Genomic DNA, 26,485 nt, shown 5'->3' on the forward strand with positions numbered 1-26,485 from the left:
TAAATGCTATCTAATGCAAAAGTAATGAATGATATGAATAAATAGATTAACAATATAAAAAGTGCGTTTCCACCGAGGGGTCAACCACTGTGGGAATCAGTGTACATTTTTTATTATAACAATACTAGCAATACGCTATTAATACATAGCAATACTTCGAGAAATACCTAGCAATACATTAGCAATACTTGGCAATAATGTGCATTAGGTGGCAGTACATGAGATAATAGATCAATATTACTGACAATACGAAAGCAATACAATAGCAATACTAGCAATAAAGTGTGTTGTATTGCCACAATTGGCAATTACTGTACATTTTTTAGTAGTGATTGACCCTTCAGTTTCCACACACTATTCATGAAGATATACACATTATTTAATCATATATTATATATTTTATCATTATGTGCTTTTAGTAATGGAAATTCTATTGTCGTAAAGTACACAAAATTTACTGAGTAAACTACGTGTTAATACAATATTGAATATTAAATATAATGATACTTACACATATATTTTATATTAAGATGCTGCCGTGTATGTGTGTATACTACTACTTGTTGCCGAAGTCGCGAAACGTTTATAAGTTATACAAAATGAGCTTTTAAGCATATTAATTTCGTATTTTCGTATATCTTTGCGCGTAAACGGGATTCTATAAATAACGAATTTGTTTGTGCGAGTCGTTTGCAACCAGCTATGATAAAGATTAACCATCCAAAGTTTCTCTATTCGTTGCGCGGCGTGACGCGAAACTTTGCGGTTTATACGGTTCCGCTAACTGTAAGAGAGCGGGCGGGTGTATCTTTGTGTAATTATCGCGCGTTATTTTTACGCCGCCATCGTCGGGGGAAACGGTACACACCCTCCGTTTTGCATATTTCACCGAGATTTATTCCGCCGCGGCAGAAAACTTGATGGCGACGTTGTACGTACCAGAGTTTTGTATTATTCCACGCGATGTTCTTTTCGCGCCACGGTACCATTGTCCATGCAAACTGCAGTCGTTCCAACATTAGTAGTGAATCCTGGAAACTCGGACAAGACCGTCGCACGATGGAAATATTACTTTTATCTAACTCACGCTTCAAAATTTTCCACGCGTCTCTTAAATTCCTTGACATATTGCAATTCTCACGGACAGAGAAAAAATGCATAGCACGAGAAGAAGTATGTCTAGCAAATATAATGTAATAACACGGGAGGATTCTCTTCCGAATTGAAACAAACTTTTCATACAAATTTCTTCCCCTCTGCTTCGCGCAAATGGAGAAGAAACTCAGTTGTCAAAAGTTTAAAATATGAAAGTTTAAAATATAAATATGAAAAATACCTTCCTTTCTCTCTCTCTCTCAGGAAAAGGAAGAGGGATGTATTTATACGCTGTATATATGCAATGTTTAAAAACGCATGCTTTGCGTCATGCGGAATAATAACTCGCGGGTGAACTGCGGCGAATAACGAATTTGTGTCAGACTTTCAGCATCTTTCTTCGTAATTAACAGTTTCCCCAAAAAAGATTTGGCTTTTCTGCGCATTCTGAACACTTCTCTAAAAGAGATCCCATTTGGGATTAGCAATAAAAGCAGTAGCTTTTGCGGCACTCTTGGCTCCGGGCTGTCTGACCTGAAAGAAGGAAGCCTTCGGCTGCGCTCTAAAAAAGAAAAGCAATGACTCGTTACTTAACATATTGCATCTTCGGAGATAAATTGTTGAATAGATAAGTTTTTAAGTAAATAAAAATAGCTAAATAAAATGAAAAAAAAAAGAATGTCACGTAATAACATATGAATCAATTTGACCGTACAAGTATTTATCGAGATAATAGTATTCCTTTGTAATAAAAGAAACGCGCCAAGGGAAATTTCATGGCGGGAAAATTGCAAGGGGCAAATCCTCGCTTGTGAAAGAAAGAACTCTGGAAGCTGTCTAGTAAAAGAAATCTTGAGAAATTCTTTTTTGTTGAAAAAGATTTTAATAAATTACTGAAATTTTATACGAGCCATTGTGTTTTTGAAACATTGTCGATTAGAAACAAAGACAAATATATTTTTATAACAAATATTCGATAAAGATAATTAAGTATCAGGATAAACCAAGGAATGTTACAAACAATTAAGAACGGAAAACGTCAAACACGGTCAAAGCGGATCTTGGTACTTCCATAATATTCTAAAGTGTGAATCTTACGATTTTTTTAGGCGATTTATTTGAACAAAAAAATCGTAAGATCTATACTTTAAAATATTATGGAATCACCAAGATGCGCTCTGACAGTGTTTGGCGTTTTCCATTCTTAATTATTCGATGTAAAACTTTATATTCAACATATTAAGAATTAAATTATTTTGAAGTGAACGTAAATAGAAAATAAAAACTGATCTTTTGATTGATTAACAATTTGACTAATCAACTTTAACAGAAATAATATTTGCATGCCACGTAATTATAATTATCTCAAATAATCAGAAAAAATTAATAAAGAAATTTTACAAAGAAAATTCTCTGAAAAACTAATAAGAAAATATTTCCAGACAAAATGAGAAAAAACAACTTAATAATTTAAGAAATATTTTTATATTTACATAATATTTATGTAAATATAATCTTTTTGAGAGACATTCTGATTTCATGTACCTATAATTTTTACTTGTGCGTAATTTCTATTCGCTTCTAATTCTTCGTAGTTTTCTTCTTTTAAGGTTTATCGGTTTTATTGTTTTCTATTCAGTAAATTTTATCCGATTAAATTTTGTTTGAATCTGCTATTAGCTATTAAATGCTATTAGATGCTTTATTTCGGCGAGAAAGTAGTGTGAAGTATCCTGCATAGCAAGAGATTGCGAGGAATCCGTTTTCGCGTCTAACTTAAAGTAGCCAGAAGCTTGACATGCAATCGCGTGAGGGAGCGATCTATACGAGGAAATTCTTCAGAGGAGCGTTTTACTTAAAGGAAGACGATGTCGTGGGTCAGCGATTATTTAACACATTTTCTTCAACCATCTATTGGGTATAAACACGATTGCGTATAATTTTAATTCAATTATATTTTTGGTAACGGTTTCATATATTTTTGACAGCAGTTTCGTATTTTTTTTTATATTTAGTATTTTAACAATTGTTATGACATAAATATTATATGTACATATATTAATGTATTATACATTTATTTGCTGTTCGATTTTATACGGAATTGAAGTGAATTACTGATCACTTAAAAAAACTTATTTTATGCAACATCAAAGGAGATCTCGCGGTATTCTTGCACATGTAAATGTATGCGCCTGTACGAAACTTTTCTCGCGATAAGCACGATCATCCTTCAGGCATATGTTATTCCCGCGTGTGTCGTCAAGATGATAACTCGCGCGCCAACACCTTGAGCGAATGGCCGCGTGCAATTGATGGATGATTCGCGCTCGACCGCTCACTATTATGCTGTGTTAAGAAATCTGAAAATTTTGTTTTTTTATGTCGCGTTTGTGAAGGAGTTTGCATAAGGGAAAGACTTATGTCTCCTCTGCGAGATTTGTTAGCTATTATTCCGATATACGTATTACAGAATTGAGACTAAGATCTTAATATATACAGTGATAGCACAAGTTTTTTTTATATTAAACTTATCTAATAATTCTTCTATTTTTTTATATTAATATTTTTATTACCTATCTCTTGATACTATCCTGATAAATTCGATTTAAATGAACTCAGGATCGCTATGTCTTGTATATATTATCCATTATTATTATTAGCTTTTAATTTGAATTTATAATTAATTACTGGACTTAATTTTGAAATAAATATTAATTAATAATTATAGTATGGAATATGAAAGGACTTATAATACTTTTAAACCTAACAGGCTACAAACACTTTTTGTTCGTGACACAAGCTATAAACAAACTTTGCTGAAATTTATTATGAAAAAAAAAATTAAATTGACGAGCGAAAGGATAATTAGAAAGCAGGCAGAAATATTACGGACAATTAATTTCATGCGAAAATACATGTACGAATTGATCGCAAGATTTGTCGACGATTTACATTCTCATTTTGCTCTAATTCCTCGTCGCCGCTTCAACTGGCGCCGTCGTCAGCTGGGGGTTCTTTGTCGATTTATCGCTCGACTTTTATCACTATAACGAGGTTGTGTGTCGGAATAAGCACTTTTGTCACACTAACTGACGCCGGAAATATATTGGATATACAAACAACGGCTTTTGTAAAGGCAAAAATGCGAAACGTGAGAGTAGAACGTAATAAAAAGATCACTACATAAAATTTATTCGAAAATTAATTACATAATTAATTGGAATTGCTGTAGTTATAACATCCCCATATTATAATTGTCTTTATCTTTAGTACATTAGTATAAAATTTTATTGTGTGATAAATTTAGATAATCATTATAATGTAGAAAATAAAATAGAACAATGTAAAATATAATATAAGATAAAGGAAGAAGTTAATGTTTCTTCAATATTTTTAAATATCTTCCTTGAAAAGTGATTAATTAAGTAAAATCGTTATATAAAATTTATTAGAAAATTCAAATTCAAAAGTGACAAAAAATTATTGTACAATATTTGTGTCATAGTTACCGTATTTTTTATAAGGCATACTAAATATTCACACTCTGTTTATAATAATTTTAATTATTATAATGATAATTATAATAAAATGGAAAATAAAAGCGAAAAATAGAATTTAAAAAAAGAAGGATATTGAGATATTTATAGTATGATTGACTGTTACTGTCTTCCATTTTTTATTTTAAAATTTTAAGTCTCTTATATCTTTTCTATTTCATCACGTTATTATGTCTATGAAGATTAGCGAAAACATATGCTGCTTATTGCCGTTACGAAGGCTTAGCCGCCTCGACAAAAATAAGTAAATCGAATTGCGTAATCACCGCTGCGACGGATTAGAATCGAGCGAATTGATGGGCAAAACGGGGTTATACGCTTCACAGAAAAACAGATGCTTCTGATTAGCATGAATAATCGTTCCTTGTCGATGCTCTAATTAGTTACTTAACACGTTGACAAACATCCACGAGATATTTGAAGTAATCATTGAACATAATTTTTATTTTATGATTTGTAATAAAGAGACACAATGCAAATTAAACAGAGCACGATTAATATTTGTATTAGATTATTTGTCAATTTGAAAATTGAATTGAAAAATGAAATGTAGGTAAGGACACTCCTCGTATAGCGCAGAAAGTTTAGAAAGAACTCAGTTATATGTCATCAATTCTGATTTCATTTTCAGATGCAAAAAGAATTTTTTTTTTTTAAATTTTGAAAAAGAATTCTTTTTACATCTGAAAATAAATTCAAAATTGATGACATACGACTGAAGCGTGTGTGAAGTTAGCACTCCAAAAATAAAATTCTATACTTTTAATTACAGTTCCCGTTTCATTTTGAAGAAACGAAGAGTTTCCTATAGTTTATAACAAGAGTTCGGCTTAACAATTTTTAATTTAAATTTAAAAAATGGGATGATAACTTCTTATCAAAATTCATTATCATGATTGAATAGTTTTGTGTGACTTGTTATAAACTATAGGAAATTCGTTGTCTCTTCGAAATGAAGCGGTACTCTAATCAGAACTATGGAATTTTATTGTTGGGATGCTAACTTCACACGCACGACTGAATATACGAATAAATTCTTTTTGAACTCTGTGTATTATGCATAGATATTAAATAATTAAATAATAATTTTTACTGTTTTCTGAAGTATACGACATAATAAAAATTACTTTATATCTAATATATATTATCTATTATTATATTAAATATATTTTTTTAAAAGGTATTAAGAAGAAACCATCTTTAACATATATACTCACATGCTTATTAAATTTGTCATTAAATATTCTTGCTACTTAATTTTAGTTGACAAAAATTCATACAAAATGTTTGCGTTTATCTTCGTAGTTCCGGACCAATAAATCAAGGAAAACGCAAATTGAGCTAGATACACGGCCTGTTTTGTCCGCCAAACGAGCCTCAGTTAATTTTTAATCGCCATCAACATGCCCGTTAACGGAGTTCGTGTGCTGCCGGACATACCGAAGAATATGCCGAATATGAAGATCTTGATCCGGGAGTTCGAGACTGGCTTCCGCTCGGTGTCGGCCAACTGTCGGGATATCATATCGAAATCGTCAACTTCGAGCGACGGTAACTTCGTTAAGAAGATCGTCGAAGCTTACGAGTCAGGTGTAAGGGCGTTTAACGAGACTAGTCAGCGGGAACGAGAGAGATTCGATTTCTTTAACACTCTTGATGTCGCCCGGAATCGGAAGAATATGGAGAAGAGCGACTCGAGTCTCGCGATATGCGATGCGCCCAGCTCGCAATGTCGGAACAATTTAGACAAAAAATCCAAGATCTTTTTGTCTTCGTTTGTGGCACGCGAAGTCGAAGATGATTTTATAATTCTTAATCGGTACCATCCGGAGAGCGATAAAGAAACCGTTTCGGAGAAATGGCCGGGACTCTCTTCTAGGATCAATATGTACAGCTCCATGAACGATCTACTGAACGTACAATCCAGCCCTTCGAAGAGGAGTGAAACGTGGCATTTGAAGAAGAGAGATAAAAAATTGGCGGATAAATCGATGAAGAATAAATTAATGATTTGCTCAAGTCCTTTGGAGGATGCTGAAGACAAAGATTTGAACTGCGAGGATCCTCTTGACGACATCTTAACAAGCTCTTGCGACTCGAGCAGCGATAACAGCTACAGAAACTTACAAGCCGGCCTATACAACTTCAAAGACGAACGATGGCAGCCTGGACTCTCCTCAACTTCGTTGTCGTCGTTGAAGTCCCCCTCAGGCTCGGGATCGTACGCTAACATAAGCATAAATAGCGGTGACTGTAATCTGCGGTTGGATTCATCCTTTCAAGACGTAACCGTTACGTTTTCCAAAGATATTCCGAAGAACCGAGAGACTCGGGATTCCAAAGTTCCGAGTCCGTCTAACTTCAACCGGAAGTCGCCGCTAGCAATCGGTGCTTCGCTAAATGAAGATCGGCCGATCAAGATCGATAGCGATACCTGTATACCGTGGATATCAGCGATGGGCGAGAAGCTGTCGCGAAAGGGACCGCTGAAGTTACTGAAGTCGACACTCAATACGAAACTGCTGAACTACAAGAAAGTCTGGAAGAAATCGGCGGAGAAACAACCGAATGAACGTACCTCCGACTCGGGATTTATCAAACGGTTTCAATCTTCGTCATCTTCTTCCTCGCAGAAGTCCGATCCCGAGAAGCCGCCGACCTTCGGAACCTTCGGCCGCGCTAAAAGCGCCAGCGACAGCGGCAAGATCTTGTCAAAAAGTTCTCGCATGGTCCTGACCGAAGTGCCCCGTGAAAAATTCACGAGCGATTCCGAGCCTTCCGACTCGACCTCCTACGTATCCTCGCATCGCGCGACCACCTCTTGCAAAGAGAACCACCAGAACGTCGAATCTTCGTTGAAGAGCACGATACTCGCGAGTCCTTCGAAGTTGAAGGCCTCCTGCGGATACCCGCCGCATCTGAAGCACCCTTATTCGATCCGAAACGAGATCTCTAAATACCCCTTCGTTTCAAAGACAAAGGGGCTAGACCGAACAATGGAGAAGGAGTCGGTAGAGAAAGAGGAGAAGATGAGACGCGACGCGAAGGAACGTGAATCTGATACGCGTGAATTGGAGTCTTCAGGTATGTCGCCCGTATCTGAAGCTGATCTGAGTAGCTCGTACTCCAGGATGTCCGAATGGTTAACGTTATCTCTGAATAGTAGCTGCAATCTGTCGAGGTAATTATAATGATAATAACACGATTATTATTAATAAATAATATTATTGCACTATACATTCAAACGTAAAAATATGATACTATAATAATATTACGTATAAAAATATCAATTATTTTATATATATACAAATATATATTCTAAAATATAATAATAGAATAGAATGACGGAGAAAGACAAAATTTTATTTTGATTTTTTATTTTTTATTGTAAAGGTAATCGATAGTAAAGTATAAATAGTTTACATAATTTGCAATGCTTTTGAAACGTAATCGCTTTAAGATAAATGATAAATATGTGTTTATGAATACATTTGTCAGATCACGTCCGTACAAGTCAACGTCGGCGCTCGATGGGCTCGTTCCTCAGCAGACACCGGTCCATAATGTTCCTATGTTGTGCAACTTCAGTACGGATCTCTTACTTGCCATACATGATAACGTGCCTGACACGCGCCGTTACGCCACCGTTAGTCCGAAGAACTTGAGATTTTCTGTATCACGAGAGAAATTACGAGCGATTGAAAGTAATCTCGACGTTTAAAAGGGAACCAGCGATACTCCCCCTCGGGAAGAGAACTTTCGGCCTGGATGAAATTTTCCAGATCGCAGTTTAATTAAACTCCGTCAATTCTGAAATACGTCATGCTGGATAGTAATCTATCTAAATTATGATCAAGCTGCTCACACAATCGAATGTTGATCTTTGAAAATTAATTTACGACCGTTTGACAATTATTTATGATTACGTGCGCGTCGCTTCATTTGGATCTAGGATGGATTCATTGTCAGTTTCACTGGTATTGTTAGGTCGACAAGAGCAACTTCGATTTATGCTTGGTCCGTTGTTTTTACGTCGAAATGGTCGACAGATCATTGGCAGACGGGCTTGCCGCGTCAATTCGCTCTGACGTATTGATATTAATTGACACTGTAAATGCCGTGTACCGTTTTGTGCAATTGTTATATACTCGATAGAATTCAGATTCAACGAGCATTTTGACTGATAATTTTACTTACATATTTATTTATCTATTCATTAATCTATTTGCATGTCTATTGACGATACTCAACGAAGTTGAAGTTTGAATCTTAAAATAATTATCTCTTATAGCTTTATAACACCGATTTCGATGCGAGATTATGCGAGATATTCTTGCAAATGTCCCAATTAAAAATGTGATCCGAAGAGATAAAAATTCGATTTGTGTTTCGTTTATCTTCTTTAAAAAAAAAAAAACCATCATTGCCAGCACTCAGAGAGATTTTCACCAAAGAGAAGCTGAACGATAATGTAATTTTATTTTTTACGAATTTTCTACTGGAAAAAACGTAATACAGTAGTTTTATTTTTCAAGAATTTTCTACCGGAAAAAAAAGTAATTCAGTAATACTTTGCACGTTCTTCATAAATTTCGCGAATTAGTACTGCACACGAGATCGCACTTTTAATTATCTTTTTTTTAGCTTTTTAATATTGTATTCAATTACCTTACTGTTTCTCGTATTGCGTAAGAGATAAAAGGAATTTGACATTTGCGAGCAGTTCCATTTATTTGTCCATTTCTCTCGTCGAAATCGATAAGGTACCCAACATTCGACAGATTCGTGGTTATCCCTGTAGATCTTGTTCATTTCTCGCAAAATGGCACGACGAAGATTCTTTTAAAGATAAGAAGAGCGATATCATGTAATCTTTATTCTTATTGACAAAGATGCTCTCCTCGAGTCTCTCGTATTTCTTTCGGAAAAGTTGAGGAAGATCTCGAGTAGCAGTGGACGGATTATTAGTAGCAATTTCGCGGCGCAGAAAAACTTATACACTATAGTCTATAGTTAAGGGATAAGTGGCATTTTGATACGATAGTGTATACAATTGACTGCATCACACATTGTGTTCGAGAGATTAATATATACAAAATGTTACCCACCTTCGGAACTTCAAATATCCCTCAACAAGCAAATCCTTCGATCATTTTCTTTATCATTATTACGGTCAGCTAGATATAAATATTTCTTCAAGAACATTTTCACTTGCAGAAATTGTATAATCTTATTTTAATACTGCCGGTATATCGTTTGAGAATTGTCCCGATTCTCGACTGAAAATCTTGACGTAAAGCTCTGAAAATTACCAAGTTCCTTCCCGCAGTTAGACGTTCGTTAGGGATGTTTACGAATCTAAGATTAATGGTATGCATGGGGTCGACACATTGTCAACACAATAACACCGATGTATAAAGTGGAAATTTTAATAACGGCAGCAACACCTAAACGACGTCACGAACGTTTGTTTATACCTAACGGTCGAATGTCAGGTCGATTTGCATGAAATTCGCACTCGGGCGCACTACGGTGCTCGCGACAACGATCATCCGGCGTATAGAGATGGCAAACACGCGAGATAAAGACGGGATATGTTTGTTTGGGGAAGGTACTCTGTAATGTACTGGAAACTACACGTAACAACGGGCCGCTTTCGCGCGCAAGAGGGACGTTTATTGTCACCGCTATTCAGAAAGTGTGTAGAATTTTCCCGGTAGAAGCTATTCGTTTCGAAGAACGGTTGGCTGTTTGAGTTTCATGGAGTTTACGCGACACATTGTGTCACTCTCTTAATCCTGCGACGACGACGACGACGATACGTTTGTCCCGCAGGATTAGCTCGCGCAGTATTTTCGTAAATTTTCTTTTAACTGCGTTTATTTTGCTTGACTCAATTTAAAAAAAATCGTAGCGATGTCTTAATGTAGGTCAATTTCAATTTTATTAGTAATTAATTATAATTTTTAAATGGAATCTCGAAAATAATATTCCTTGTTCGTTAAAAAAACTGTTTATCTGTGATTAAATTTAACAGTATCGCCATTATCTGTGTTTTTTTGAAGAACGCTTTGAAAACTTTGTAATTGCCCGTGCGACATTATAATTGTCGTAATTGCAGCATTGTCGTTAGTGCAAACTGACAGCTGCTGTCGAGTGATATCGATATGACGAGCGACGAAATTCGGGAATTCCATTATTGTCTATCTATCTCGTGAAATTCAATTAATCCGCAAAACCGCAGCGAGTTTGTCGGCTCCGTTCTTCGTTCCTCCACATCCAGTGTGATTCCGGCGTGTCGAATTCGTTAAATCTTTCACTGCATGTACTATCACGGAGCTATCGCTCGTGAAAAAATTTGACGATTCGAAAAGGATTGATAGGAATTTGTTTGTTTTACACTTTTCGATTTGCGAAATCAGGATTTAGCTTGAGAACTCTTACACTCCTATTTCTGTGTGTTCACTCTAATTCGTGGCTCAATCGCGGGTTACAAAAGACAAATAATAGACGCGACTGTCTTTTTTTTCAAGGAATTAATTAAATTTAAAAAAATGTTGCGGTACAATATGCGTCTCGCAGAAATCTAGTTGTCTCACGAGACAGATAAAGCGAAAAAAATGCAAATATTAATTTTTTTAAAAATATTAATTATTATTGCAATAACGTTCTCCACCTGTGAAATTCAAATTTTTCAAACTCGAGCTTCAAAAATCCGTTCCCTTGAATGTTTGCCAGGTTCACTCTTGGAACGTATCGAGCCGGGGATATCACGTACGATCGCTCGGTGACGTAGGTAGTGGCGTTTGCAGTTTTCCGCCCACGTTTAAAAATGGGCAATGACGTAAGTACACCCATTGAAACTCGCCCACGTGTGTACACACAAGGTGATCCCCGGGGATATTCTCTTCTATTGACTCCTCGACCAATTTTTATTTCTATAGCCAATCTTTTCATCGCAAATAAATAAGAAAATAATATTCTCGTTGCCTTGAGAGCGCAATACTTCCGTGACATTTTTAACATTTTAATGACAAGCGAATCAATATTCAACGCTAGGGAAGATAACGTGCCGTTTTTATATCCGGGGCAAAATATACATGTGACATAAATGTTATATCAATTCTGTTACGGAACTGAAGCAAGTGTATTTGAAATGTGTGTTGCGTGAATTATTGCATGAACCTTCGATAAGTCATAGTTAAATATTAGCGACAGGAAAGATCCCATTGCTTAAGCATTTAGAGAAAAGGTCGAAGAAGATTTACGGTTCATCTTCCCGAGCCGTAAATCTCCCCGGGATTTAGGATTCTACCGTTCATGCTATTCATATCTTGGCGGCGGCGATTCCCATTAACGAGAAAGCGAGTTAACTCGTTTAACCGAATTAACAACGAAACTCTGTAACTCGAAACTCACCATAAACCGTCGCAAATTAATACGGCGAGGCTGGCCAGCCGATGTCGGCCAGCCGAAATCGCGGATGCCTCTCTGTTTTGTATCACACTTTAATTCATGAATGTGATCGCGCGAAACAAGGAATCTTTCTTGATCAATAGCTTCTACAATAGCTGCTTTTCCCTTTGCAAAAGTTTGCATTTTATTAAAATGTTTAAGATAATCTTATAAATAATAATATAAAATATTTATATAAATTATTATCTTCAAAAATTTCTAATAACTTAAGATAATAATTTCATAAAAATAACAATAAGATTTTTTTTAAGTATTCAAAATATGTAGTACAACTTTGAAGATTATTCATTTTACTCCTTTACAAAAATTTATTATCAAAAGGCTCAAATAATTATTTTTGAGTATTAAAAGTATTAACAAACAGTTCATTAATGTTCAAAATGATTATTTGACCCCTGCAGTATTAAATTTCTAAAAGGATCTGAGTTTCCCTCCGATGTACAATAGATATCACAAGACTGCGGAACATCTGCTTAATATAAATGATTTTTTTTTCCTATATCGCATGATCAGTTTGAACCATGGGAAAATCACGTGCATCTGCTTGGGAAAGAATAACGTCGGCGCGGAAACCAGCGAAAGGAGCAATTTTCCGGAGCGATGGCGTGGAAAATAGATGCATCGCCGCCGTAGTAACATTGCCGACTGCCGATGACGGCGATTTTCTCATTTTCTTCCATTTTTCCTCAACGACCGCCGTTGTTCGCACCTTGTAATGTCGTTGAATGAAGAGAGTCACGTTTTCGCGAGAGACCGCCGGCACAGAAAGTCACTGCAGGACTGTCGTTAAAAATATGTAGCTAAGAAAGATTATAAAAAGCTCAAAAAAGGTAGGATTATTATATCCCCCCCAAACGTTCTGAGAATAATGGGAATAATAGAAAGCCTCTTGAAAAGCAGAAGGAAAGTTTTCAGGTACTCAGGTGAAAAACGTAATCCCTCGAGGGCGTGAATTATTATAGTCGGTTCTTCGCACAGTTGTACATACTTGTGAAAATGCACTTTTACAAAGGGAGAAAACAGACATTTTATTATTTTTTTTCTTACTTTTAAAAATGCACACGTACAATCTTCAATATTAACGGTATCTGCATTTCATCATTGTTTCTCGTCCTTTTTTTTTTACCTCTCTTCCGTACTGAATGTTTCCACAAAGAGAAAATTGAGGCATTGTCAATAATGTCAAAAACTTTTCCGACCGTTGTTGAAGTAATGGCGTACTCGAGAGCAATAATAATTCAGGTTGTATTTGAGAGAGTCATGTGCATATAAAATATAATGCATTGTTCCTACAGTATAATGTATTGGTAAAAAGGAAAATTATCATTGTTTAAAATAAAGGAAAGAGAATATTAAAACATTTCATTTTTTAATAAGCAAATACTACCTAATTATAATAAGATATTAATTTATAACTAATTCTTATATGTAGAAGAAATATGTATTTATTTTTTCCATGTATATGAAGGAAACTATGTACACTAGATATTGCAGTGATGCAACCTTTGACTAATCTCCAAAATAAAATAGTTGGCTTTTAATAGCATCAGGCAGAATAGAAGCGTACATCAATTTCTTAATTTAACAATTCAAGAAGAAGTCACGATAGCATCTAATGTATTTGATATGGTGTGACCGCTATATTATAATTATATAAATTTGAAAAATATCTTTTATAAATAAAGTTGTTAGAGTAGATAGATCTCTTATTATTATTATTATTATTATTATTACAGCCACATGTGGACATTTTTCTCTAAAATTTCCGCATCGCTCACTTCGGAGTCTCTCATTATCCCGCCGCAAGCAAGATGAAGTAATACTATGCAAATTCACTGACGCCAAATTGACACGGGACGTCGGTTAAAAAGAGGCTTTATATAAACCGTAAGCAAAACACTTCGTTTGCATTCCGCAACTTTTATCGAGCTATCATATCGCTTTAAAATATATCTTTCAACGTCTTTCAAGATATTGTCAAAGATATTAGATACTTGTACATACACATACTTATATGTGAATGTTTCTTCTTCTTTACAATACTTTTGAAATATTGATGCAGTAATATTTTTATCTTTTTAAGTAACATGTTCTTCTAAACGTGTACTATGAAATAATTGATAAAATTCTTCATTATTTAAGAGAATTAATTATTTTTATTTAAAAATATATTTGTTTAAAATATTTTTATTTAAAAATAATTAATTCTTTTTATTTTTATTTAAAAATAATTAATTATTTTATCAAAATAGAATATAATGTAGTTTAGTGCGTTGTCTTATTTTGTGAAATATCTTCTTGGAAGATAAGAGGGAACATACTTTGAAAGGGAAACGCTCGAAGCTTCTAGTATTGCTTAAAAAATCTAATAAAGTACTTTTGATTTAGCGAAGGATAATCTCTTTGATCATGTCGAATCTCGACATTTCCTGATAACGCGGGATCGTTACTTACCTTCGCAGTGGTGCAAGCACACTTCTTCGTTATTCCACAGCTTTTGACGTAATTTAGTAAAATTTACATCAAAGCTAGAATTTAGATGATGAGAATATTGTTTGAAACAGCTCGTCGTTTCTCCTTGGTGTTTTTGATACTAGAATTAGCTCTCATTGTCAACAAAATCTCATCTAACTGAAATGACGTAATATACTTTCGCATCGCGTCCTTTGAAAATTCTATCATTTCTAATTTAACACAACACGAAATTATTCTACTCCGCTGCCGGAGTAGATTAGATTTAATTTTATTCCTTCGACTTTGTCTCACACAGCCTGTGATATAAATCATTAAAATTTACATTCCGAAATTAAAATTGAAATCAAGCTAGAACAAGCGTAGGCTTTACAATGGAGCTTTTATATTTTTCTTTCTGAATTTCTTTCTACGTAAATTTTTAGATGTTCTCTTCTCCGTCAATGTACGTATATCGAATTCCCCGTACCTTCACGCGTTGATGCAAACTTATCAAATTTTGCAAGAGCATTGCACTGAGAGATATGAAATGTATAAAGGAAAAATATGTCAGAAATGTGAGATTGTCGGGGTTTATATTTTTCCTCGATTTTAATATTTCAACATCTCTCATTTTCTTCCCCTCCCCTTTGTGCAAGCTAACGTACATCTCTTTCAAAGGAGAAGATAAGTGTGTTTACTCGAGTAAGAATTATTCGACAAGTGGAAGGAAGGAAGAGGGATTATACTTTTATTGATAAATACAATAATAATGTGAAAGAGAGGTGAACGTTGTTGAAATTTGAGGAATGAGTGAGTATAGCTAGTTTCCTCCTTCCTTTGCTTTTAACGATCTATCCGACCATTATCATTGTTCAGACCTTTGTCGCTCGTGAGCAACAAACAAGTCGATCGACTGTCGTCGAAGTCCTACGTACGTACGGCAGTAGAGAGCTTGTTCCGCTTCATGTTGTTTTTGATGTAAACTAATAAAATATGTCGATATCGGCGACACCCAAGACGCTTTGACGGTAAAATCCAGATTGTCGGTTTTATAAACGATCCATCGTGATCGTAACGTAAAAGCTCCCTTATGATCCGCGATTTGCTGTGCAGAGACGCGGATTTCGCGCCTCGTTATACAGGCATGATTGACGTGACGTTTTCATTAGCTGTAATAATGCGACACTTAACGGCGATACACTCAAAGTAGTATGTCAATATTCTTGAATTATATTGGAAGTAAGGAAGTAGGGATGAACAATCCAGTTTTTGAAGCGATTGAAGGAGACATTTTATATTTTAGTTAAGTAAATTTAATAAAAAAAGATAAAATATGTACAAATATGTAAAATATATAAAAGACCACGCGTATAAATGTATGAAAAATTTTTATTGAACAATTTCCTTTTGGAAAGTTTTTGATACTTGTTGAATTTATATTATTTAATTAATTTTAAACAATCGGTAAATTATTTTAATCTTCAATCTTCGTCGAATTTATGAAAAAACTATTATTGAGATATATGTTATTGAGATAATTATTATTATTTATTTATTTATAAACTAAACAGGAAACTGTGAGAGTATTTTTTTCAGAAACTTTCTTCGTAACATTCTAATATGCTGAAATTCTAGTATGCTCGAGCTGGAAATTCTTCAAGCGTTAATCCTTAATTACGGTAAAGAAGTTTTGCAAAATACATACACTATGTTTTTACGGTATGGCTAAACTTTGCATTTTGCGAAAACTTCTTTAATTGCATGAACGACTGTGATTATGATAATTGTACTTTGCTATACATAAAACAAAGTTGAGTATTTTTCGTTTGAAAAGAGCATCTACAAAATGAAAAACGAGATTTATACGTGATATGTAAAGCTAAATAAAAAAATGTATGTAAATGATATAAAATAGTATCAGTTATTAAATATGTAAATATATTTCAAATATAATATATAATGTAATAATATATAATTACATATAATTATATTCTAAATGTAATTATGTTTTTTAATTACATTATAATTATAATTTTATATATAATTATATTTTATACATATAATTATATTTTAACATATAGTTATATAATTATATTTTTTATTTCATTTTTTACCTCATTTGTTCACGTTCTTGTTTTATCTATAATTTAGAAGAGATAATTTATAGTAGTGTGTTATATATCTATATGTTTTGAAACCTCAGATAACCGTATCACGTAGTTATATTAAACAGTTTTTCCGATCGATGGATGAATCGATCATAAATTGTGCACGCAAGATTAACAATTTACTCGAGGCGAAGTCCTCGCAAGTCAATTCCTCGCGCAACAGTACTTTGCAATTTATGAAATTGTTAATTTTCTTCGCGTCAGCTTAGAACATGGCGCTGTAACATACAATGAAAGTAACCGATAGTAAAGCTTTGTGTATAAAACGACTATGTACAATACGATCGAGAATTTTTGAAGATACGGAGAAACATTAAAATAACTTATCTAAAAATTATTTACGCATTATTTATTTTTACTGTATTGCTTATTTAAAAATTATTTTTATGTTACTCGTCGCACGTATTTAAAATCATATAATCTTATATTATATACAAAAATTTTTTTACACTGTAATTTAATTGATAAACCCATTTAAATATATCCAGGTGTTCAATTATGATTTCATGCAATCTTGATGCGACCATTTTAAAAATTCGCTTCGCACGTTTGGGAAACGCGGCTTCTTTTGAGCATTAAATCTAAAAGAGGCTGCTGTAATCAGTGACGGGAACAATTCGCATGCAAATGCTGTTGCGCGCAGCCTCGCCATCGCACCGCGCGTTCGTGCTACCACTGAGTAAAGCGAAAGTAGTTTAAAGCGGATGTAGTCGAACGGAAGGAGCGAGCTCCTGAGAATTCATCGGAAACGAAGAGACTTGATAAAACTTAATCGAACGTTAATTTCTTAAATTTTAAGTAATTTCACAAGTATAAATGTTTTAAAAAATTAAACAGTATATCGTAGTAAAGAGACTTATAGAAAGAAATTTATAGTTTCTAATTACGGAGAAAAAAATGTGACACATTGTTTATTCTCGCATCCAGAATCTATTAATCTATTTTATTGTAAAATTACACAAAAATGATTGTTGTTATCGATTATATCAAATATAAGGAAACTCAATTTTGTTTATATATATTTATCTAATTATCTGACACATTATTTGAAGATTGATTCAAAATTGAACATTTTTCATTCACATATATCGACTCAATAGAATATACGTTAGAACACACATTAGAAATTTATAGTTGAAATACGGAAATACGGATCTCGCGATTTCCTTCACTTTTATTGCGTTCCAGCGCAGTCTCATTGAAGTTGCAGTAGTATAACCAGATACGTGGTCATCAGCGAGGCGATCTGAAAGCCATATCGATCACATAATGATTTTCCAATATCCGAATAAAATCCGGGATAGGTATTCGATGTATCTGAATAAATAACAAAATCTAAATTACAATGCTATCATAACGCTATTTGTGAATTATTTCACAAGGTCATTTCGTTCAATCGCAAATACTTGAAGCTAATCCTTGCCTTTTAATATAATACAAAATATAAAATAATATAATAATATAATAATAAAAATTACAATATCCACAATACAAAACACTGTTAATTATTGTTCATTATACATTCCCGAATATGTACGTGTAGAATCTTCATGAATACGTGCTACATAATTGCGATCTAAATATAGTACCGTCAATTCCGAGACAATTTCCGGCAAGAAAATCGGAGTTTCGCATTAAACAGAAACTATCGTGAGTACTTCGAAGGGTCGGGTGCTCTCGAAGTTACGTACTCGTACAATTGCGCTACTAGCTGTAAAGTTTCGCAAGTACCAATTCCACAAGCGGCAGCGAACCGACTCGAGTACACACGAGCCTCATTCACAGTTTGCGGGAATCGTGAAATCGAAGGGCGTGTTTCCGGCTACGGCGATTTACGAGCACGTTTACACTAGTGTTTACAGCGCTCCGAATTCGCTCGGGATACTAGGCCAGGGCCAATTAAATTTTACCTTCATCATATCACAGCATCCGAAACGAAAACACTTCGATACGTTGACACATATGGAAAAAAAGATGTATTAACAGCATTAGCCGACAGCATCTGATTGAAAATAATATTCAATGTTCGTTCAATATCAGAATTAATGAAATAAATAGCTCTTGTTTTAATAAAATGTTATTTGTTTTATTAATATTGGTATTGAATTAACAAGATTATTTTCAATTAAACTGTTATTGGCCAATACTGTTAATACAACATCAATGTTTTTTCTCCGCGTATTCCATAACATTTGTTCTTAGCACATGTTTATTGATTGCGAATATGACTATCAGTGTTTATTATATTTAAAACCCACGTTGATGAATATTCCATGCGAGCTTTTCCGCAAGCGCCGCGTACACAGCAATTAATGAAAATATTTATATACGCGGCAAAAAATATATATATATATTATTTTATATGTGCGCGGGCGACATACATTTCAATTTAAAACCATATTACGTTTATTTTTAATTTATATTTCGATGTATGACTTCTAACGTTTATTTTCATTTCGCGTTTCACTGTGACTGCTATCTTTGCCGTCGTGTATATCTATATTTTTACATGGAAATATCACGTCCGATAAACGTGACGCTTTAATTAAGTATCTCAAACCGCCAACGTGACGCGGAAAATACGTGAAAACTCGTTCTTCTTTAAGTCGTATAGCTGCTGCGTGATGATATCGTGGTGAAAAACGTGTTTAATTTTCCACGCAATCATCTGGATAATTCAGCAATTTCGAAATCTTGACGCAATGATTTACGTTTATTCGTAATATCTCGATGAGAGAAACGAAGGTCTTAATGCCGCGAAGCGTTCGCCGTTATCCGGTATTAATCCTTTTAATCTTTCGACGTGTTCCACGTATGCACGTAGCGTCGCTCATCCGGTATCAAACTTTTGGCTAAGTTGAAATTTGAGCGACAAATCACGGGATTAATCGCTACGTACTTGCGATTATTCTCGGATGCATAGGAAGTAGAATACCCGCGGTATAATCCGCCCAACCGAGATTCTTATGTAATCCACAATAAGAGCTACTTAACTCCAAGCATTGTTTAATTAATTGGCATTGCAAACTTGATTAATTTAATTAATTTATACGCATATATATACATATATATATATATATATATATATATATATGTGTATAGTCTGAAAAATATAATATTTACAGAATTAAATAAAGTATATTTTGCATTGCTCTGTTTTCTTACGTACCGAACGTAACAACGGGAGATTCACGTAAAAGCATCCGCCAGCGGAGAACTTAAGTTTTCGGTTTAGAAACTGCAATGACAATTCCATGCCCTCCTGCATTCAGAGAGATAGTGTGTGAGAGAGAGAGCCAGAGAGAGAGAGAGAGAGAGAGAGAGAAGTCTTTATGCAGATTACGGTCGTATTAAAATGATTGCTGAATATAATGACACAGTCTCAAAAGAGATTTTACGGAAATTGATAAAATTACAATTAGAACAAGGAAAATTACATTTTACTGGACAAAGGATTGGATTTGATCTCTAATTGGAAGAAAAATAATGAAATATTCCAAGCTTCATCTACTTACTTTATTTTTTTTCATCAGTCTTACTTGCCACTCGATTAGAATTGGACCTATGCAATTAGCCTGAAACAAACCACATTTTCACATTTTCTATTAAAAATATTCTTTGCTTATATTTATATACAAGATGTTTCCTGTAATTCGATCAAGTTTTAAGCAAAAAGCCCATTATCGAATATGACAAATAAATGATTGTCTCGCACTTTCAATAAGTTTCGGGGTATTGGTCGCCAGATCTTATGTCAATTTTTTGCTCGTAATATTTTCCCCTTTGAAACGAACAATTCTTCTCTTTGATATTTTTTTCATATCATTAAAAACAATAGAGATATTCTAAATCGAGTTACAAAAAACACTCTGCATATATAAATTTTTTAGATTCTAAAAATATTCTATTTAATCTGCATATATATGCCATGATTTATATGCAATTGTCGGAAGTTTGCACATAAATTCTCTTTTTTACGTTGGCATCTCGACACCTCTTTACCATTCTTTTAGTTTAAAGGGACATTCTAACTTCGCATCGGCAGAAAAGTTTTACTTGAGATGAGGCGAAGTCACAGGCGATATGAAGTAGTAACAGTTGGAAGAGATACGCCAGTAGCCAGTTGCAGAAGCAGGAGACTAGCGGCCACGACTCAACGTCCCACTGCTTCACGAGCATCCACGTGATTACAAAGTATATGTTGCTAACGGTGTGCAGGCTTAGATGGCCGAGCCAGAAGAGGAGGGACAATGAGTACAACGACTCCAAGTCCTCCCCGGCGATCATCAAATCGTTATGTAGACTCAGGATCGTCTTTTGCAAACAAATAAAATTGTCATAATTCGTTTGCTATCAATTTAATTCTAATATAAAAGTTTATTATTATTGTATCTAATATTTAATTTAAATGGAAGCAAATTTTATATTCACATATACGTATAAAATTCTGCAATATATTTTATTATTTTTATATTATGTCATTCTTTAAGAGGATGAGTGAAACCTTCTTGCTAATGACTGTTCCATTGTTCTCCGTCGACGGTAGATTTTTTAATGCAATCGCGTTAAGGTGACGAAATCGCTGGCCTAGAAAAATAGCCATCGCCGCGAATTTGTAGACAGACACTGATGTACCGATGTAGGGCATCATATATCCCATATTGGAGGACCATTTCTCCATGAAGGCGTACATTCCGATGCGATTAATCATGATCCAAATGATCGTGGACACAATTATGAGAATCCACGCAACAATCGCGGTCCGCATTTCTTTGCGAGGATAGCCCAATTGCCTGACACTCTCGTCGTAATCCTGCAGCGCGTTCCAAATCCTGACAAAGCTGCGTCTCGTGAATGCCGCTAAGCCCAGCTCGTACATCACCACGGTGTAGTTGATGATCACCTGAATTTGATTTTAAACATCGTCTTCGGCTTTCGTTGGTGTAAAAATTAAAAATTTAAGTACTTAATTAGACGTGTTGGAAGACTCGAACGAATTAAAATTAATTTAACGCGCAGCCGGTTCTCTGGCTGAAGTGAATTTAAATAAATAAATAAATTCTTGATTATTTTTTTTTTTTTGGCAATATGTCTCTATCGCGAATAATCTTCTGCACTGTCTCAACTGATTTCTTACCTTCGTGTTCTCTGTTCCTCCAAGAGTCCAAGTTTCCCTCTTGACACTTAGAAACCTGGCAAACACCGCGTACAATACGTAGCTGTAAAAAGTAGCGGCGATCACCGTGAAGATCAGGTTGATATTCGACGGCACCAGGCGATCTTGCGCGAAGTTGTAAGGGGCGAAACCGAATATTCGCACGACGTAGATCATTGGCCAGATGACCTTGTAAAGAGGCGAGTCTGGACCGCGAAACTTCTCGACACGTTTCTTCTTCATTTTAGCGAATATGGTCTCCATATTTAAAGAGACAGGTTGTATTGCCTTCATATATCCGGGGAAAAATCGATCGACGTTCTTTAAATCAATAAGATCTAGCTGCAGGCATGAGTCCCTCCCTGATGCAGTCTTTACTAATGAGGTAGAATTTGCACCTGTCTAGAGCATAGATAATTATCCAGTACACAATCATTTGCTTTTAAATAAAATTTTAAATACAACGCAGACAAGGACGCACTTTATATGTAAAGGGGGTGTATTCGAGTGGCTTGATTATTACACGATAATGTAATTACATTAACACTACCGCCGAAAAAATATAGTTATAATACATTGCGAGAGATAGAAGGAATAGATAAATATAATTGAAAATACCGTGAAAATGTGAATTAAAAAATGTGAACATAATACTCAATTGAAATAGGGATTTTCATCGCAAATCAACTGTGTGAATTTTTTAAATATAAATATACATTAGAAAGTTTCAAATCTTTGCGAATTACTTAGATTGTGCTCCATTCCTCTCGAAGTGAGAATGTTGCGGTGTGATGTCGTTTCTCTGTACGTGTAGACTCGTTAAAGTTAATTATTTGTTAAAGTCGATTAGTGCGACGGACGCGGCGCGAAAGCAAAGTTTACAATCGTATGGAGGTCGATAATGTATAGCTTCCAATCAGGTCCATCTTCAATTTCGTGAGTAAATATTGAATCAACGAAGTCCTGAAAAGTCTGTTCGCTTTTGCCTGGTGTCCCGGAAATCACCACGTTCATCGATCAATTGCATTGTCCTAGAAAACGCAACGTTCGAAGAACAACGTGGAGCTACGATAAATAAAACTGTAGGAAGAGAGTAAGAAGAGAGAGAGAGAGAGAGAGAGAGGGAGGGAGGGGAAGCACGGAAACTACGGGATAGATGAAGAATTACGAAGGAATGGCATAAATCTTAGCAAGGGAAGAAGACAATTTTATTCTTCTCCAACTGCAGTTTCTCTTGAAACGGCAAGTCCGCGATCGGACGCGATAAAATCGACTATTACGTTCGAAAAATTCTGAGTGTCTCTCGCTCTCCTTATTCCAAAAGTTAAGCGAATTTTAACGTGACCCTTGGGCTATTCCGGAGCTGTCGCAAAAACTCAAACTTTTTCCACGAGTTCGACGGCAACTTTTCGTCGGCTGGAACGTTATAAATCCCGAAAATATATAACTCTCGATAGAGAGAGAAGACGAGAAGAGGGAGGTGGGGGGGGGGGAGGTAAGAGAATGGAAAAATACAAAGTTATATAATCTCGAAAATATTAAATATTCGCACGAGATTCAATCATCCATCAAAAATAGACGGCCACTTCGGTCCAATATATTTACTGAGATTTATCCTTTGCGATTTATCCGTGCTCGCCGTAATTAATTCATTGCGTGATCGCGTAAATTGGAAACTTTCGGGAAACTGTTTCAGGCCCGGACCCGTATGTACCTACTCACATTACAGGTCGAGTCCTCCGTAGCGCATCGATTCGTCCCGGACGACGTCGCGAGAACTGTGTGAGGACTCCGGGGCGTTTCACGGCACTTTCGTCGCGCGCGATAAAACGGGATTAGAGCCGCCCGCGTAAACGTACACCCGCGAGACGGGCACACAAACACAATGTCCGCGCGCGAACACCGTTAAATATTATTCCACGTCGGCCCCGAATGAATAATTGAACAGCGGAGAAGAATAACAGGTGGAGACAACCGGTCGAAGCGCGGATGCGCCCGCAGATAGCATACAATTGTGTTGCACGAAGAGCCGGCCTGTTTGCATTCAAGGCCACGTACGTCGCGACAGCACCGATTTTATTACAAGGGACGCACCCCATTTCCCTTCGATTTCCCAATGAAACTATCGTAGAATAGAGATACGGCACGGATATACATATTTATTTCATATCCTGAGGTACAAACAGCTTATATTACCATTTGTGTGATAAAACAATGCAAAAATTAAAAAATCTTTCAAGAGTTGAATAACGAATACACGTTATTGTATTCTATATGAGCAATAATTTTCGAAAATTATACATTTATTGCTTTAACAACAATAATGTTAGAAGTAGAATATAAAATAATAAATATTTGTAAAAGTCAAATAATAAACGTTTTTGAAGTAGGACTAATAATATTATAATCCGTAAAAAATTGTGTAATATTACATATAATAATTTAAGAAAATAGCACTATTTCTTCTATTACATAATTTGTATAAAATAATTTTGATAAATTACACGTGTGCTGCGTGCAGGCGTTCTGGTATAACGTGAAATAATAATGAAGCCGTAACATCAAAATCGTGGACACAGAGAGTAAAATAATAATCAAATTATAATATAAACACATTTCCAACTTGGAACGTGAAGGGGCGTCGAATGTAGGCGACTGTACATGTACGTGAATAAATAGCGTGATATACTAGACACAGAAAATCTAGGGTGAAGAACTATACCGCTCGGACGACGCTCCCGAGAAATGTAATTTAACGCGGACGGGCGATATGCGGACTAGTGCTCGAAACAGCGAGAGGAACGGAACGTATTTTCATATATTTTTCCGGCGAGAAAGCGACGGGACCACATATACCAATCCCAAAAATAATGCAAACGACATAGATAAATTGTACATATAGATATATCATACATAGACTTCCGTAGATTGAGCGTTTTTTGCGACAATTTCTTTTCTCTGCTATCTCTACAATTTTTTATAATAATAATATGGTATTAATTAGATATAATTATCGGGATGATAGAAATATTAATATGATAATATCAATTAGATATAATTATCAGGATGATAGAAATATTTAGACTTATTTCGTCAATTATTGATGTTTGGATAGCGAACGATCGATTGCGATGAGCGTTTGCAGTAAGCGTATTACAAGAGTTAACTGAAACAATTCCCTTTGATAACGGAAACGAATTTCGGGTATTTTTGCAAATTATTCACTGCATATGCATATTAATGTCGTGCGGTTAACACGTCAGAATTAATAATTAGAAGGACACGATATTACGAGGCCATCGAGCAAACAAGAGTTTTTAGCTCGAATTAAATTCGAGCATTGTGCAGTAAATACTTTCTTTGATCTCATCGTCGCTACGAGACAACTCGATCGAAATAAAAACAAAAACAAAGAAGAGAGAACTGTCAGTGGCCGGAAGAATAGAGTGGAAAAGAGTGCTTTTAAGGACAATGCCGTGAATGTTGGCGGCGAACGCCCCGTCGTGACGTCGCTGTTCCCGTTTCTCGTGCAATTAGACGGAGGCGAAAAAACCTGGCGACGAGGCGACTGAATGCCATCCAGGAATAGTCTGCATATTAAAAGAATACACATGTCATGGAAGGAACGTGTAGAGCGATAAGTCGCGAACGTTATAGCGCTCGCTCGCCGGTGATCCCGGCGTATGAAGCACGAGAAAAATATTCACGTCCACGTTATAACTTCTCTTGGGCTAAAATTTAATACAGATGAAGAGGGAAAAAAAGGCTGACGAGTCGTTTCGCGTTTTTTATCCCAAATAAAATTCATTTCAGAAATAAATCCTCGGACAAATTGGATTCCACTTTTAGAAATAGGAATTTTATACAATGTGAAACATATATATATAAACTGAAGAGAAATTCATGGCGTACTTCTTTTATAGTTCATAGTTTAATATTGATCTAATCAACTTTATTTCTAATTGAATAAGACAGATTAAAAATCAACTTTGGATTGATGAAGAAAACTGTTCATGTTCCACATTGTTTAAACGCCTCAAGGTAAACGCGTACCACCGAAGTCATCCTCTGTCACGACAGCTAATTAATTATTCCGATCGGCGCGAGCAATTAAATCCGCCGTATCCAGATAATGGAATGGCATGATTTTCAGTTGGGAACTTGTTCGGAGAATAAACGCCAGTCTTATTCCTCAAAATCGTTCTCCGCTTCTTTTAATTTCTGCCATTATTTACAACTTTTTGCGATATTTTCGAAAAGTAATAATCGCTCCAAAACATTATTTTTGCCAAAACTGCCGGTAAAAGTATTTGAAATTTACTTTTTACAGTGCATTCATTTGGATGGTGTTTTCCATTAAATTCAGAAATCAATTGACTAATGTTTTCAAAAGAAATATGAGTAAATATCATTTATTCGCAAAAATATTTTATTTTGCTTCTACGTATTGCCATGAACATTTTTTATTTATTTCTTGATAGAATTTCTTTATGTAAGCCGTTATTGCCATATGCGTATAAAATTATTCTTATTAAACTTTAGAGAGAAACATTTTTTTATAGAAAATGTGATAATTTCAC

At 35.0% G+C, this 26,485-nt stretch overlaps 2 protein-coding genes across 4 annotated transcripts in view; one reads left to right on the plus strand and one right to left on the minus strand.

Moving 5' to 3' along the window:
* The window catches only part of LOC105450091, a 70,691-nt gene extending 60,932 nt beyond the window's left edge, over positions 1 to 9,759 (plus strand). For 2 of the 3 annotated variants that reach the window (XM_011689740.1, XM_011689741.1), the window contains exons 3-4: positions 5,958 to 7,833; positions 8,151 to 9,759. In XM_011689740.1, coding sequence (XP_011688042.1) covers positions 6,056 to 7,833; positions 8,151 to 8,373 — 2,001 coding nt within the window. In that variant the 5' untranslated portion in view covers positions 5,958 to 6,055 and the 3' untranslated portion in view covers positions 8,374 to 9,759. Of the gene's footprint in view, positions 1 to 2,928; positions 3,014 to 5,957; positions 7,834 to 8,150 lie in introns of those variants that run through there. The other variant, XM_011689742.1, reaches the window with a different exon arrangement.
* Positions 9,760 to 17,905: 8,146 nt separating this feature from the next.
* Positions 17,906 to 23,683, minus strand: LOC105450095. The gene is made up of 7 exons (XM_011689749.1): positions 23,628 to 23,683; positions 21,888 to 22,307; positions 21,255 to 21,653; positions 20,807 to 21,064; positions 20,266 to 20,325; positions 19,920 to 20,012; positions 17,906 to 17,996 (listed from the first exon to the last, which is right to left on the minus strand). The coding sequence occupies exons 2-7, from the start codon at positions 22,197 to 22,199 to the stop codon at positions 17,946 to 17,948; spliced, it is 1,173 nt and encodes a 390-aa protein (XP_011688051.1). The 5' UTR covers positions 22,200 to 22,307; positions 23,628 to 23,683; the 3' UTR covers positions 17,906 to 17,945.
* Positions 23,684 to 26,485: the final 2,802 nt, after the last annotated feature.

The sequence above is a fragment of the Wasmannia auropunctata genome, unplaced genomic scaffold (genome assembly GCF_000956235.1).
Source record: "Wasmannia auropunctata unplaced genomic scaffold, wasmannia.A_1.0 LD336069.1, whole genome shotgun sequence".
NCBI classification, from domain to species: domain Eukaryota; kingdom Metazoa; phylum Arthropoda; class Insecta; order Hymenoptera; family Formicidae; genus Wasmannia; species Wasmannia auropunctata.